Source organism: Ursus americanus, chromosome X (genome assembly GCF_024610735.1).
Source record: "Ursus americanus isolate L20-20 chromosome X, mUrsAme1.1.p, whole genome shotgun sequence".
NCBI classification, from domain to species: domain Eukaryota; kingdom Metazoa; phylum Chordata; class Mammalia; order Carnivora; family Ursidae; genus Ursus; species Ursus americanus.
In genome coordinates, this window is record NC_142164.1 from 65,055,714 (window position 1) to 65,069,221 (window position 13,508).

The 13,508-nt window shown below is 41.7% G+C and overlaps 1 protein-coding gene across 7 annotated transcripts in view; it reads right to left on the reverse strand.

The window, feature by feature from the left end:
- TAF1 (TATA-box binding protein associated factor 1) overlaps window positions 1-13,508 on the reverse strand; it is a 71,287-nt gene that overhangs the window by 37,505 nt on the left and 20,274 nt on the right. For 6 of the 7 annotated variants that reach the window (XM_087859524.1, XM_087859522.1, XM_087859523.1 and 3 more), the window contains 10 exons: window positions 13,322-13,471; window positions 13,022-13,141; window positions 12,540-12,715; window positions 11,754-11,932; window positions 10,083-10,296; window positions 9,467-9,632; window positions 8,242-8,453; window positions 5,133-5,241; window positions 4,819-4,917; window positions 4,101-4,278 (listed from right to left, as the gene is read on the reverse strand). In XM_087859524.1, the coding sequence (XP_087715650.1) occupies window positions 4,101-4,278; window positions 4,819-4,917; window positions 5,133-5,241; window positions 8,242-8,453; window positions 9,467-9,632; window positions 10,083-10,296; window positions 11,754-11,932; window positions 12,540-12,715; window positions 13,022-13,141; window positions 13,322-13,471 (1,603 nt within the window). The remainder of the gene's footprint in view (window positions 1-4,100; window positions 4,279-4,818; window positions 4,918-5,132; window positions 5,242-8,241; window positions 8,454-9,466; window positions 9,633-10,082; window positions 10,297-11,753; window positions 11,933-12,539; window positions 12,716-13,021; window positions 13,142-13,321; window positions 13,472-13,508) is intronic. The other variant, XM_087859521.1, reaches the window with a different exon arrangement.

Sequence of the window (13,508 nt, forward strand, 5' to 3'; positions counted from 1 at the left end):
TCAACGAATGGTTTTTTTTTTAAGATTTTATTTATTTACTTGACAGAGAGACAGCCAGCAAGAGGGAACACAAGCGAGTGGGAGAAGAAGAAGCAGGCTCCCCGCTAAGCAGGGAGCCCCACGCAGGGCTCAATCCCAGGATCACGCCCTGAGCCGAAGACAGATGCCCAACAACTGAGCCACCCAGGCGCCCCAACATATGATTAATGATGGTCTGTGATGTGTTCAATGATGAGAATAAAGGGAAAATAAGACATAGTTCCTACCTTAGCTCTTGGGTCAAAGAAAATGACATGAAAATAAATCATTGCCAAGACAGAGTAGGAGTGCTTGAAGTATTTATGGATGAAATGATATGTCTGGAAATACAGACTAAACAAGAATCAGCCATGAGGGTAATTGCTGAACTAGATGAATAGATGTGCTGAGGTTTATTCTCTCTACTTCTGTACATACCTAACAATTTCCATAATGAAGTTTTAAAAAACTGAGTATACTGCAAATAGAGGGATACACTGGTTGCTATGAAATATGGTAGGGTTGCATATGAAACGTGTTGCAACCTGTTTTTATAACAATTAAATCTGCATACTGCAAAGCAGGGAAGGCTTGCTGTGACTGACATTTTAGTGTCATTAATGAAGAGTAGAGGTCCGTCAGGTAGACAGTAGGGTAGAAAGATATTTTCGAGGGAAGAAAAAGTATACAAAGATACAAAATAAGCAAATTAACAGAAACAGGAGACACCACATTTCACAGGAACCGCAAGCAGTTTGGTACAACTGCAGCACAGGTATGTGTGGGGGAGAAACAGGAAATGGAACTTGGAAAGGCGGGAGGGGCCACATTATAAAGGTCTCATAGGTGACAGAAAGCCACTAAGAATTTTTTGCTGGAAAATTTTTTTAATTTGTGTTTTAGAAAAAATTACCCTATCAACAGTGTGAAGAATTAAGGCAAGCAGCAAAGGGAAAGTCTGGAAGCTGCTGCAAGGGGTCAAACAAGAAACGACAAGGGCTTCAACTAAGACAGTAGCAACAGAGACGGAAAGGAAGGGGATGTGTTCTAGCAAACTGTAGAGGGTACAATTTATGGGACTTAGTGATCTCTGAATATGGGGCAGAGAGGGTGGAACTAACAATGACCATCATTTCTAGGTTGTACAATAAGACAGATGGTAATATCATCAGTCTAAATAAGGCAACCAGATAAAGAGCTGCCAGTAGGGCACTGAAAAATGGACATGTCTGGCAGGCAACCGGAAACCTGAGTATGGAGCTCAGAAGAGAGGCATGGGCTGGAGACAGTGATATCAGTGGATATATGGCAACTGAAGTCATGAGAATGAAAAAGAGAAGAAATAATTAGAGAAAGTACTCCTAGAAAAGAGAGAAGAGAGTATCGAGCAGCGACAAGTGGTCAATAGTGCCAACCACACTGGAGTTCAAGAGACTTCTAAGCACATGCAAAGATGTTCAACATCAAAGACAAAAACTGTGTGATTTCACTTATGTGTAGAATCTTTAAAAACAAAAACAAAACCAAACTTGTAGAAAAAGAGATCAGGTTTGTGGTTACCAGAGGCAGGGGGAAATTGGAGGAAGGTGGTCAAAAGGTACAAACTTGTAATTGTAAGATAAGTAAGTACTTGTACAGCATGAGGACTACAGTTAACACTGCTGTATGAGATACAATACAGCTACTGATAGTTAACCCTGAGAGTTTTCATCACAAGGAAGAAAATTTTTTTTCTTCTTCTTCTTGTGTCTATATGAGATGACAGATGCTTACTAAAATTACTGTGGTAATCATTTTGCACTACAGTAAGCCAAACCATTATGCTGTACACCTTAAACTTATACGGTGCTGTGTATCAATTATAGCTCAGCAAAACTGGGGGAAAAAGATGCTCAACCCCATTTCCTGGAACACCAGGAAAATGCAGATCAAAACCACAATACCATTTCACATCCACCAAGATAGCTAGAGTAAAAAAGACGGATAATAACACAAGTGTTGACAAGGGTGTGGAGAAATTAGAACACTTACACACTGCTGATGGGATTAAAAATGCTGCAGTTGCTCTGGAAAACAATATGACAGTTTCTCAAAAAACTTAAACATCTACCACGAGTTACCAGCAATTCCACCCCTAGGTATATACCCAAGAGAAATGAAAACAAATGTCCACACAAAAGCTTACAGACAAATGTTCACAGCAGCATTATTTGTACTAACCAAAAAGTACAAATAACGCAGATGTCTACAAACTGATGAACACATTTTAAAAATGGGGTATATCTATACAGTGGAATATTATGTGATGATAAAAAGAATGAAGTACCAATCCATGCTACCACATGGGTAACACACATTAAAACTAACCACTTTAAATGCGTGAATCGTACAGTATGTGAATTATTATCTCAATGAAGTTGTTTAAATAAACAGGTATTTCTGGAATGTGGCCACTTGATCCAGCAATTAGGAGGTTGCTAGTACTTCTGCAGAAGACAACTCCAGGGCTGTGAGGTGAGAATGGATTCACATCTCTGCCACTTTTTAGCAGTGTGACCACCTTAGTCAAGTTATTTAAACACTATAAGCTTATCTGCTCATTTGTAAAATGAGGATTATAATAGTACCCATTTCAGAGATTTCTTACGGTGAAATAAAGAAAATAATGCAAGTAAAACACCTGGAGCCACTGGTAGTTTTGCTACTACTACTGTCATCAGCAATGGGTAGGAGGAAGAAAGAGGATTGAGCTAGAGGGGGATATAAAGCTGTGACAAGCTCATAACTTAAATTTTTCAATTTTGTACTAACATCTCCACCTAAATGACCCACAGGTACCTCAGCTCTGTACTTTCAAAGTCGACTCTTAAACACCTTCTCATTCCTCTTCCAATCTGACTTTTAGGTATTTATCCTTGTAACTTGAATGACAGTTGGGCCTAACAAATGTGTTCTTCCCTTGTGTGTGACTAGCACTCTGCTAGGCCCTGAAAATACAAAGATGAATAAGACATAGTCTCTCCAGGAGGTCACAAAGTGATGGGAGATTCAGATACACAAATAATTATATATAACATAGTAAGAGTCATTAAGTTGATTTAATTGTGCTGGGAAGAACAGAAAATTTTTTAAAAAATGGGTATTTTGGGGAATCTAAGTCTTCATGAAGAGATGATACGAGCTGGTCTGGAAATATGAATGGAAATTCATAGGGCATGTTCCCACTGAAAGGGAACAAAGGCATTCTAGACGGGGCAAAGACCGTGCAAGGGGCATGAAGCAAAGGCACAGGATATTTAGTGAAATATAACGTTGAATCTGGCAGGAGTCTCTAGTAGGTATGGGAGCCAGGCATCGGACAGGAGACTAGATAAATGGGTCAGGCTTGCTTATAAAACGTCTGGGAATCTAAGTACTGCTCTTGTCCCATGTTTACAGATGACAAAACTGAGGAGGCTGTGAGAGGCTAAGAACTTGTATCGGGTAATTTAATCAGTAAGTGGCAGGGCCGGGTTTCATTCTCTATCTGTACCCTTAATCCCCACACTTAAATACATGAATCTGTGCTCCAGGATACAACTGGAGATCAGAAACCTTGATCCTTGACGTGCAGAAACTGTACTGTTTCCCCTCTTTTAGGACACAGAAAGCACACTTCTTCCCCCCCTCCCTTTGCAGATTTAGAGCAAAGTGAACATGTAAGAGCCTCTATAACAAATCTGTAGATCAAATCAAAGATTGACCCACAGCAGATATGGTCGCAGGCACACACTCTGCATAGGTTCCATCCACACTGTCTCTCCCTTCTATTTAATCAGGCCCACTTCTTCCTCCCACTAATCTCCCTGCAACTGTTTCATTTCAACAGACTCCAAATTCTCCAGAGAATACATTAAAATGTGGGACTAAAAAGAAGCAACATTAAATGACAAAAATGTGCACTATCTGATTTTCATAAGCCCCAAATGCACTCATACACTATAGATCCTTTCAGTCAGTCCAATCTAGTCTAAATTTAGGACTAATAAGAGACAAAGGATCTGAAAGGTGACCTCTGCAGTCAAGGAACAGGTGATTCTTACCATTATAGGTTGCACTATTTTTCACGATTAGCTCCAAATGCTCTCTGAACTCTTCCCGAGATGGGTAGAGGCGTTTGCGCACATTTTCACGGAGTGTTTGTAAGTCCATTGGTCGAGTGATGATTTTGTAGTAGTCCTTTACAACCTTTGCATTGACTGGAGTATGGAAAGGGTAGGTCTGTGCAGATAAGAGACAGCACTATCCATGAGCAAAGAACACTTGTCAGAGCTAATTCCTGAAGACTCTCTCACACCTTACCTGTCTACCTGGCCATCAACTCTCAAAGGAATCTTTCTAGATGAAGCAGGTAGGTCTGTTTCATCTACTAAGCTATTTAACAAATAAAAATAAAACAGGGGCGCCTGGGTGGCACAGCGGTTGGGCGTCTGCCTTCGGCTCAGGGCGTGATCCCGGCGTTATGGGATCAAGCCCCCCATCAGGCTCTTCCGCTGTGAGCCTGCTTCTTCCTCTCCCACTCCCCCTGCTTGTGTTCCCTCTCTCGCTGGCTGTCTCTGTCAAATAATTAAATAAAATCTTTAAAAAAATAAAAAAAATAAAAAATAAAAAATAAAAATAAAACAAACCCAAAAAACTACAGCCCAAGGAATTAGGAGTTCCACATACCTATGAGTATACTCTACTGCCCTCTATCTGAAATCACAGATAGAACAAACGGCTTTGCCATTCCTACTGTAGATATGAATGCGATGAACTCACATTTGGAAGATCTCTCATATCATTGATGATAGACTCCAAAATGGAGGACAATGTCACCATTGGATCTGTCCGGCGCCGGTGGATGGACTTATGAGGTCTCTAAGGAGAAACAAGAAATCAGAGTGCTTCTTTAGATAAGAAAAACAAACAATACTTTCTAGCTATAGCTTAGGAATCTTGTAATGAACAGTACATGTAATTTTCAGGGCAAGGCCAAAGGGAGAATCTAAGGCTGTGCCAGAGCCATGGATTAGAGGGCTGGAGGAATCAATGGGAACCCCATCTGGTCAGAAAGAAGCAACGCAGATACTCACATTTAAGTAGTCACAGTGAACAGTGGTTCCAACTCGCCGTTTCTTCTTCGGAGGAAGTTGCTGTTTAGGGAACTTGAGAACCAGAGACTTTCTGCGAACCTCATCTGCACTGTAATCAATAACACTTTCATAGCATGCAGTCCCTACCTCTAGTCCCCAGAAAAAAAGCAACTACAATGAAGAAGTCCAAAGTACCTGAGCATGAGCCTGAGGAGGAAAAACCCAAACCAAAGGCCAGATATCCATATTTTTTTTTTTTAAAGATTTTATTTACTTATTTGACAGAGAGATAGCCAGCGAGAGAGGGAACACAAGCAGGGGGAGTGGGAGAGGAAGAAGCAGGAGAGAAGAAGCAGGCTCCCAGCGGAGGAGCCCGATGTAGGGCTCGATCCCGGAACGCCGGGATCAAGCCCTGAGCCGAAGGCAGATGCTTAACGACTGCGCTACCCAGGCGCCCTGAGATATCCATATTCTAAGGCTCAGCTCGGGCAAGGCCTCATAAGATCTCCAAATTAATAAAGTACTAGGCAAGCCACAACTTCACCTCAGTTTCCTATTCGGAAGATAAGGAACTAGGCTAAAGAAATTTCAAGAACCCTTCCGGCTCCAACATTCTATCTTAGGGTTCAAGGGCTAGGAGGCTAAACTTACAATGGAAACAAGGAAGAAATGAAAAACTGGTTTGAAAAAAAAAAACTAGTTTGCGTTTCCCTCAATCACTAAAAGCCCATTCAACTTCTTCCTTTCCATTGTATGGCATCAAGACACTAAATTTTCCTTTTTTCCTTTTCTAATGTGCTTCAAAACATAATGACTGTTACAGATATTGATAAATTAAATCAGGAATGGAAAAAAGAACCCCAAACTTAATAGAAGCAAAAACAAACTGTATAGTGATGGGTGGTAACTAGACTTACGGTGGTGATCACTTTGTAACGTGTATAAATACCGATCTATAATACTGTACCTCTGAAGCTTACATAATGGTATCTACCAATTTTACCTCAATAAGAAACAAATGAATATAACTGTATATCAAATTGATTAAAAATCACACACAAAAGAGAATTCAAATATTTTGAATGTAATAACCTGACTGTACAACTGCAGTGGCATATAGTCTAAGGACAACAAACTACAGGAAACACCCTGAATTTACTTAATAGGTTTGTTGTTAGTGCTATTGGCATTATAATTCTCAAACTGTTCTGTACCTAACAGATGTACAGACAGAGCAAATGAATAAACATATTCATGCTGGGAAACAGAGAAAGGATACAGATATGAATGGGGGAAGAGGAGGAAGATATGATTTGAATTGGAAGTTTTGATATGAAGGTTCTGATATGTGATTTACAATATGTATTTACTTCCTAGTTCTGTCCACTAAAAGCCTAGAAGCAATGACATCTCAGTGGCAATGAGCATACCTAACACCTAGATCTTGGTTCTAAAAGCCATTCCCCAATAAAAGGAACCAGGGCTCCTTGAAGAAATGGCTGATTCTAGGTCTCGAACAAGGAAATTTCAAGGACAGCCTAGAACATCTCGTGTCAGAAAAGCAAAGACACTCTCATAGATTTACAGGATTGTTCCAAAAGGACACAGGATTTGGCTTTAAGAGGTCAAATGTAAGACAATATGGGCATCACAAGTACAAATAGTGTTAATAAATTACGTTACATTAAGTGTACAAAAGGAAGAATTTCAGAATCCATAGAAATAAACAGAAAGAAAAGGGAAGCTCTTCCTTATAGAATGCGAGTTAATGTAGAAAGAATGCTATAATTAGAAAAACCACTATTTTGCAACCCCCAATGTAACAACGGAGTTAGGCAATGATCATCAATGGATGCTACAACTACTGAGAGAAAGATTGTTAGGGAACAGGATATTCACCCACATGCTAATTACAAAGGGAAAAACATACCTTTATTATAGAGGGTTCTGGGGATCACCACTTAAACAAGATGATCAAAATAGTGAGAAAACCTGACATTATGTGCTTCTTGATGTGGTGTAGTAAGTACATAATATCACCTATGTAGTAATCTTGCCAAAGACATTTAATCTAAACATAATCAATGAGAAAACAATCAGACAAATCCAGAATATGGGATATTTTAGGAGACAACTGGCCTGGACTCTTCAAAAAAGTCAATGCCATGAAAATCAAAATAGGCGGAGAGAACAGTTCTAGATTAAGAGACACTCAAAATACTTAATGTTTGAACGCGGATTGGATCCTGAGTTGGGGGTGGGGCAGGCCATAAAGGACATTGAGATAACCAGAGAAATTTAAATAAGAACCAAGTATTAGATACTACTGAACTAATGCTAATTTTATTAGGTGAATGGTAGTATCATGCTGTTATATCCTTATTCTTAGACTATGTGTGGTAAAGAACTTCTGAGCGAAACATCAAGATGCCTGCAACTTATTTCCAAATAGTTCAGAAAAAAAAAATGTTTTAGACATATAAAGAGGAAAATGCGATGAACGTTAAGTTGGTGACTTGAGAGGAATGATATACTCTATTAACCTTTCAACTTTTCTGTAGGTTTGCAATTTCCAAACTTAAAGGTTAGGGGGAAAATGTTTTTTAATTTAAAAACTTCTCCACTTGATTATCTATTAAATTCTCAGAGAGCAAGAGACAGGGATAGGCACAGTTTATGTCTCCTTGGTCTTTCTGGGATGGTCCGTTATGGAACACTCTGAGATTAGGGACAAATATGAGGAGTGCCCAGAAGTAGAACAGGAAGAGCACCTACAATATGCCAGGCACCATACTACATGTTTATATAGTCTGTCATTTTATCTTCATAACTACCCTGGAAAGGGTGGTTTTATTTGGTTAAAATAAGGAAACTGAGACTCAGAAAAGTAACATCGCATGCCCCAAGGCAAGTGGTAGAGGCTGAGGAGTGCTTTATGACAAAAGACCGTAACTGTCATTACTGGCAACAATTACTGAGGAAAATCCATCCAAGTTCCCAAGCTCTGAGTTCCACTTCAGAGAACACATCACATCCACCCCTGCCACCCTTTGATATCATCAACCTCCAAGGGATCTCTCCACAGCACTTCCCACCTGCTATCCCTTACCTCTCAATTAGCTGTTTCCCCAGGACAATCTTGGTCCCTTCGACCTTGATAAGTTCTTCATTATCATTATGAATGACTGTCTTTTCTAACTCCTCCTCCTGCTCCTCTGTCATGGCAACAGGGTTGGAAGGTGGAGCATTTGTTTGATAGTAGAGGGGGCAGAATTTGTTTGTCCTCATGTGCCCAATGGCACCACAAGCCCCGCATTTCAGCTACAAAAGGAAAAGTTATCAAAGTGTCAGAGGTAAACAGGCAGCCAAATGTTGGCTTTACAAAATACATATAAGGCAGGTGCAGAACTTCTGTCATACAGGACTGTTACACACCTTTCAACCAGAAGCCACTGGACAAAAGAGCCTGAATGGAAATGACACATCAAAAATAAAATGCGATCCAGAGACTGGACATTTTTAAAAACTCAAGCGAGGAAGAAAAGGGAGAGGATTTCCACTCTCGATTTAAGCTGCAGAGTATGAAAATGTTAAATATGCAGGAGAAAGTCTGTCGGAAGCCCAGGGCTGCATTCAGCGGCACAGGCAGGCAGCACGGGTATACTTCCGGTCCCAAGGAAAAGGCTCAATAATACCAAGTCCCCATCTCAGTTTTGCAACTGACCTCAGTTTCAGCTATAAAATGGGGTCAACACTGTATCATATTTATGGAATATCATATATAAGAAAGAAACTTGAAAACTCTGCTGATAACTTTACAGTTTATAAAGTGCTACCCAGGCATTATATCACTTACTCCAACACACTATGAGACAGCTATCATTTCATACAGCAGTGGCCTCATTTCACGGTGTACATTACAGTTACATTGTATTGTAATATCTGGAATCCTACTTCAGACATGGAAAGCAACCTGTGCTGGTAAGTCTCTTTCCTGTTGCTTCTTTTAATATGTACAATCTTTAAAGGATGTGTGTACGTGTACATACACACACACGAAAGTACACGTAAAAAACATCTCTCAAGGAAGCCTATCTCAACCCCTAGAAAGTATTTCCAACGTATGAAATATAAAATGACACCCAATGGCACCAGATTAGGTTGTCGGTACCAGTCACACTAGCAGTGATAACACCTGAGCAGCCACACCAGTTCACACCAGCTTTCCACAACACTGCCCTCATTCCCAGTTAGGGAGGATGCCAAAAGCTAAGGGCAGAGGTATGCTTTCTTCCTTTGCCTTGTTAGCTATGACCACGCCACATTATAGTTACTTTTAGGTCAGGACGCTCCTTCATTTTTTTGGGCTTCTTCTCAGGAGGACCCTTAAGCTTCTCCTTTTCCTGGTTCCGCTTAAGCCGCCTCAGTTGCTCTTGAATCCTCCGCCGTTCCTTTCGCATCTCTTCTCGATGCTGTTCATCAAAAAGGGCAAACTTCCGACTGAACAGCAAGGGGGAAAAATATCATAGGACGGTAAGCAAAGCTAAACCTAGACGACGGTCCCAATAGCTAAACACCTCAGAAGTAATCCATCCAGACAGAAATAAAAGGGGCTACCCGCATTCCCATCTCCCCCACTCATCAGCCTTCCATGTGCAGAGCAGCACCTCAGAATGAGACGCCCTGAGTCATCCCTGAGATTTCTGCCAACCAACCATAATGCAAAGGACCCAGGTGGAACTGAAAACGTGCCTTTATCTTGGAACAAATTTGAAATTCTGTGATTTGGCTCTGTCCAAACCCAAAGACATAAAGGCACCCAATCAACACAGACTTCCAACTTCCAGCTGCACAGAATCCTGTCACTAAAACACCAGCACCTACCCTCACCCCTAGCCCCCGCTTTCATCATCCTCCTTATCATACTGGACAGCGGTGAGTCAAACTCACATAAATTCCTCATCCTTTGTGGTTCGTATGCGCACATAGGCATCAATGACAGCTGGCTTTCGGACTGTCTCACAGCGAACATACTCCTTCCCCTCTTCATCTCGAAATGTGCGATAAATCTTGAGACAACGGCCGGTGGCAGAAGAGTTAAGGCTAGTCACAGAAGCTGTGTCATCATCTCTGTGATTGTTTCCTGATGCTGCTGAACCTGCTGCTGCAAGGCAGAAAAAGATTTCCACCCGTTCCCCACCCATCCAAACGGTCCTTTTCCTGAGGCTGAGCAGAGACCTCGAAGCTCAACAGGCCACAAAGGTATGGTTCTACCGAAAGCATCATACAATTCCTCCGAAAACATCATCACCACCAGCCCCCAAATACACTGATCTGTCCTTTCCTGACTTCATTTTACCACTGCCACTGTTCCTATTTTTCTAAGTACGAGAAGTTCTGAAAGGAACTCAAAGAACTACATGTTTGTTATAGGGGAAAGAAAAATAGCAGCTGTATTCCGATTCCTCTGAATAGGAAAAGAAGAAAGCCCAAGTAGCAAGTAGTGGGTGATCACATTAAAGAAAAGCACCGAAGCACCAAGGTGGAAAACGGCACCACAGAAACAAGTCCAGAATCTTAGGGCCTAGAGTATGCTTCTCAAACTTGAACATGAATGAAGAGGAATCACCTGAGGCTTCTCATTACACTAGATTCCAATTCAGTAGGGTTTGAGGGGAGGCCTGAGAATCTGCATTTCTAACAAGGTCCTTGTAACGTGGATACTGCTGGTCTAGGACCACCCCAGTGGGAAGGCTTTACCACATCTTTACAAAGTAGTCAGGACACAAAATTACACAAAGCTTTTATAGAGAGGAGGAAACAGGAAAAGACTACCGGGAGTGAGAACAGTCATTTAAATATCCATCTTCAGCCTTTAGCTTCCCTCTCATAGTATCTATATTCAAGTTTTCATTTGCCTGCTTGACGTCTCTACTGGCAAGTGTCGTTGGGACCTCACACTCCACCCATTACATCTTCCCTTCTCACACCTGCTTCTTTCTCTGACGTTTCTTACTTTAATCAATGGTACCACCATCTTTCTGGCAAGCCCGGAGTGAAATCTTACAGTCACCTTGATTTTTCACCTCTTTTCATTCCCAATATCCATATCCCAAACCAGTTCAGGCCTTTATCATCCCCACTCTCAACTTCTGCAATTTTCGGCTGGTGATTTTTAACTCTATTTAGGGCCTAGGACTCCTCTGAGAATCTTCTTAAAGTCACAGATCTTCTCAGAAAAAGCACATTTGCATAGAATTTTACATATGATTTCAGAGGGTTCAAGAGCAACCCCTCAAATTTATCCACGAAATCTGTTTTAAAAACTCTTAGCCTCTAGGATGAATGCCCAGAAAGCCCCCTTGATGTAAGCGCCACCAGCCCTGGCTTGGACAGGCCTGACACTGACAAGAGGCAGCAGTGGACTGGCAGCATCTCTTCCATCTGGCCCCCAAGACACACCTCCAGTCCAGCCTGCAGTGACCTCTCTACCTCATCTACGGGCTTTTCTACACTCATCTCCTACTTCTTCTGCCTCCAGCTGTGGCTCAGTTGTCAGTCTGCAGTTATTCCCACTTTTCTGACCCTTCTCTTTCTTGTCTGTGAAGCCACTACCCTCACCCAGTAGCATCCGCTGCAGTTCCTTCCGCTCCTGCTCCTCCCGCTCACGTGACAGCTGAGAGCTGGTTTTCTTATTCTGCAACATGTTCTCGATATTCTTTCCCATTTCTTCAAAGTCACTGTCTTCAGCTGAACTGCTGTCGGTGTCGGTCGATAATACTTCGGTTGATGACAAAACTCTGAAAAGAGAAAAAACGATGTCAAAAATCAAGATGAAGGGAAACATGAAAGTGTATAAAGAGCTGAAGAAATATGGTTTTAGTCAACAGTAGGAAATTGGGAAATCAACCTTAAAAAGGAATACTTGAAATCCACTAAGACATGGGGGCCTTAACAGAAAAGCTTTACAAAGTTTTCCTCGACTTTTGTCAACAAGTCTGAAATATGAAATAGCACAGCAACTGTTTCGGAATTCCTAAAGAAAGCCTGAGAAATAAAACAGCACGCTGGTCACTTTTAATAGAGTGTTACCATCCTCTCACAAGTAAGCCTTCAGGAAAAAACACTCACTGTCCCCTATCACCACTGCAGTAACTGCTAGGCCCAAACAGGCTACAAAAGGTGCCATGGAACCTAGAGTACCTCTTGCCAATGCAAAACCTTTGCCAAGCTGCTCTGAAAGGAGGAGGTGTTCTAGCAGGATTATGAACAGATACCACCTTGAAATCTCAGATACCTGACCACCTAGTCACATTACCAAGTGACCTCCTCCTCTTCATTATAATATAGCGTCTGGGACCCCTCCCCTTTCCAGCCTGGATTTTCTGCAGCACTAAAACAACACACTTGTTCTGTAAGTCAAAGATGCGCTGACATTCCTCTTTGTAACGCTCTTGATGCTCAGCCACAGAAAACCTTGACCCACGGGCAAATTTACTCATGGGCCCCTCTCCAGAGCGGGCCTGCTCTGTGGACATCGTGCGGACTACATCGATCACTTCCCAGCGGGACAGCTTTTTAATCTACGAGAGAGAGACAGAGAAATACACATACACCTAAATCATCAGAGATTTCAACCTAAATCATCAGAGATTTCAAAGAATAAAGGCACACACTTAGAAAGCCAGACCAAAAAAAAAAAAAAATCACCCAAAGCAAATTAAACAGAAAGCTTAGGGAAAGCTAACTCCTGAAAAATTGCCTAAGATCCAGTGTACTACAATGTACATCACAAAATTATCCAGATAGTTCCTTGGATCTGCCTCCTAGCTTTTCCCTCTCCATACAAAGCCCCCTAGGAGACTTGAGTGCTCCTCCTCCATGCTCACCTCTTCTTCAGGCACGCCAAATTTACGTAGAAGCTGCTTGGCATTTTTCAGTGAAAGGCGACGGAGATCTGCATCTGTTCCTGTCACTGTCTTCTTCACTGGCTGAGGTTCCTTATCATCCTACCTCAAACACAAAACAAAACAGGCAAGAATTACAGTAAGCTAAACTCCTTATAGTAGGCATGTAAGCCATCCTGTCAACTTAAGTGTTTTCCAGATCCTCCAGCCCCTTCACTTCCACTCCTTAACCTCCATTTCTTCCTCCCTTGATCGTTAGTTTCTAAGATTTCAGAGTCTTACCTTCTGCTGTGTGGGTTTGTTTGGAATCTTGACATAGGAGAATCCTTCACCACACCCTGTAGGATCTGCCACCCCAGTCACCTCCAAGAGACACTTGCCCTTCATGGCAGCAATGAAAGCCCTTGTGGTGTTCCAAGGAGCAGTGCGAACCTGAGGTACAGAAAAAGATTCTAAGGGCTACGGGAAA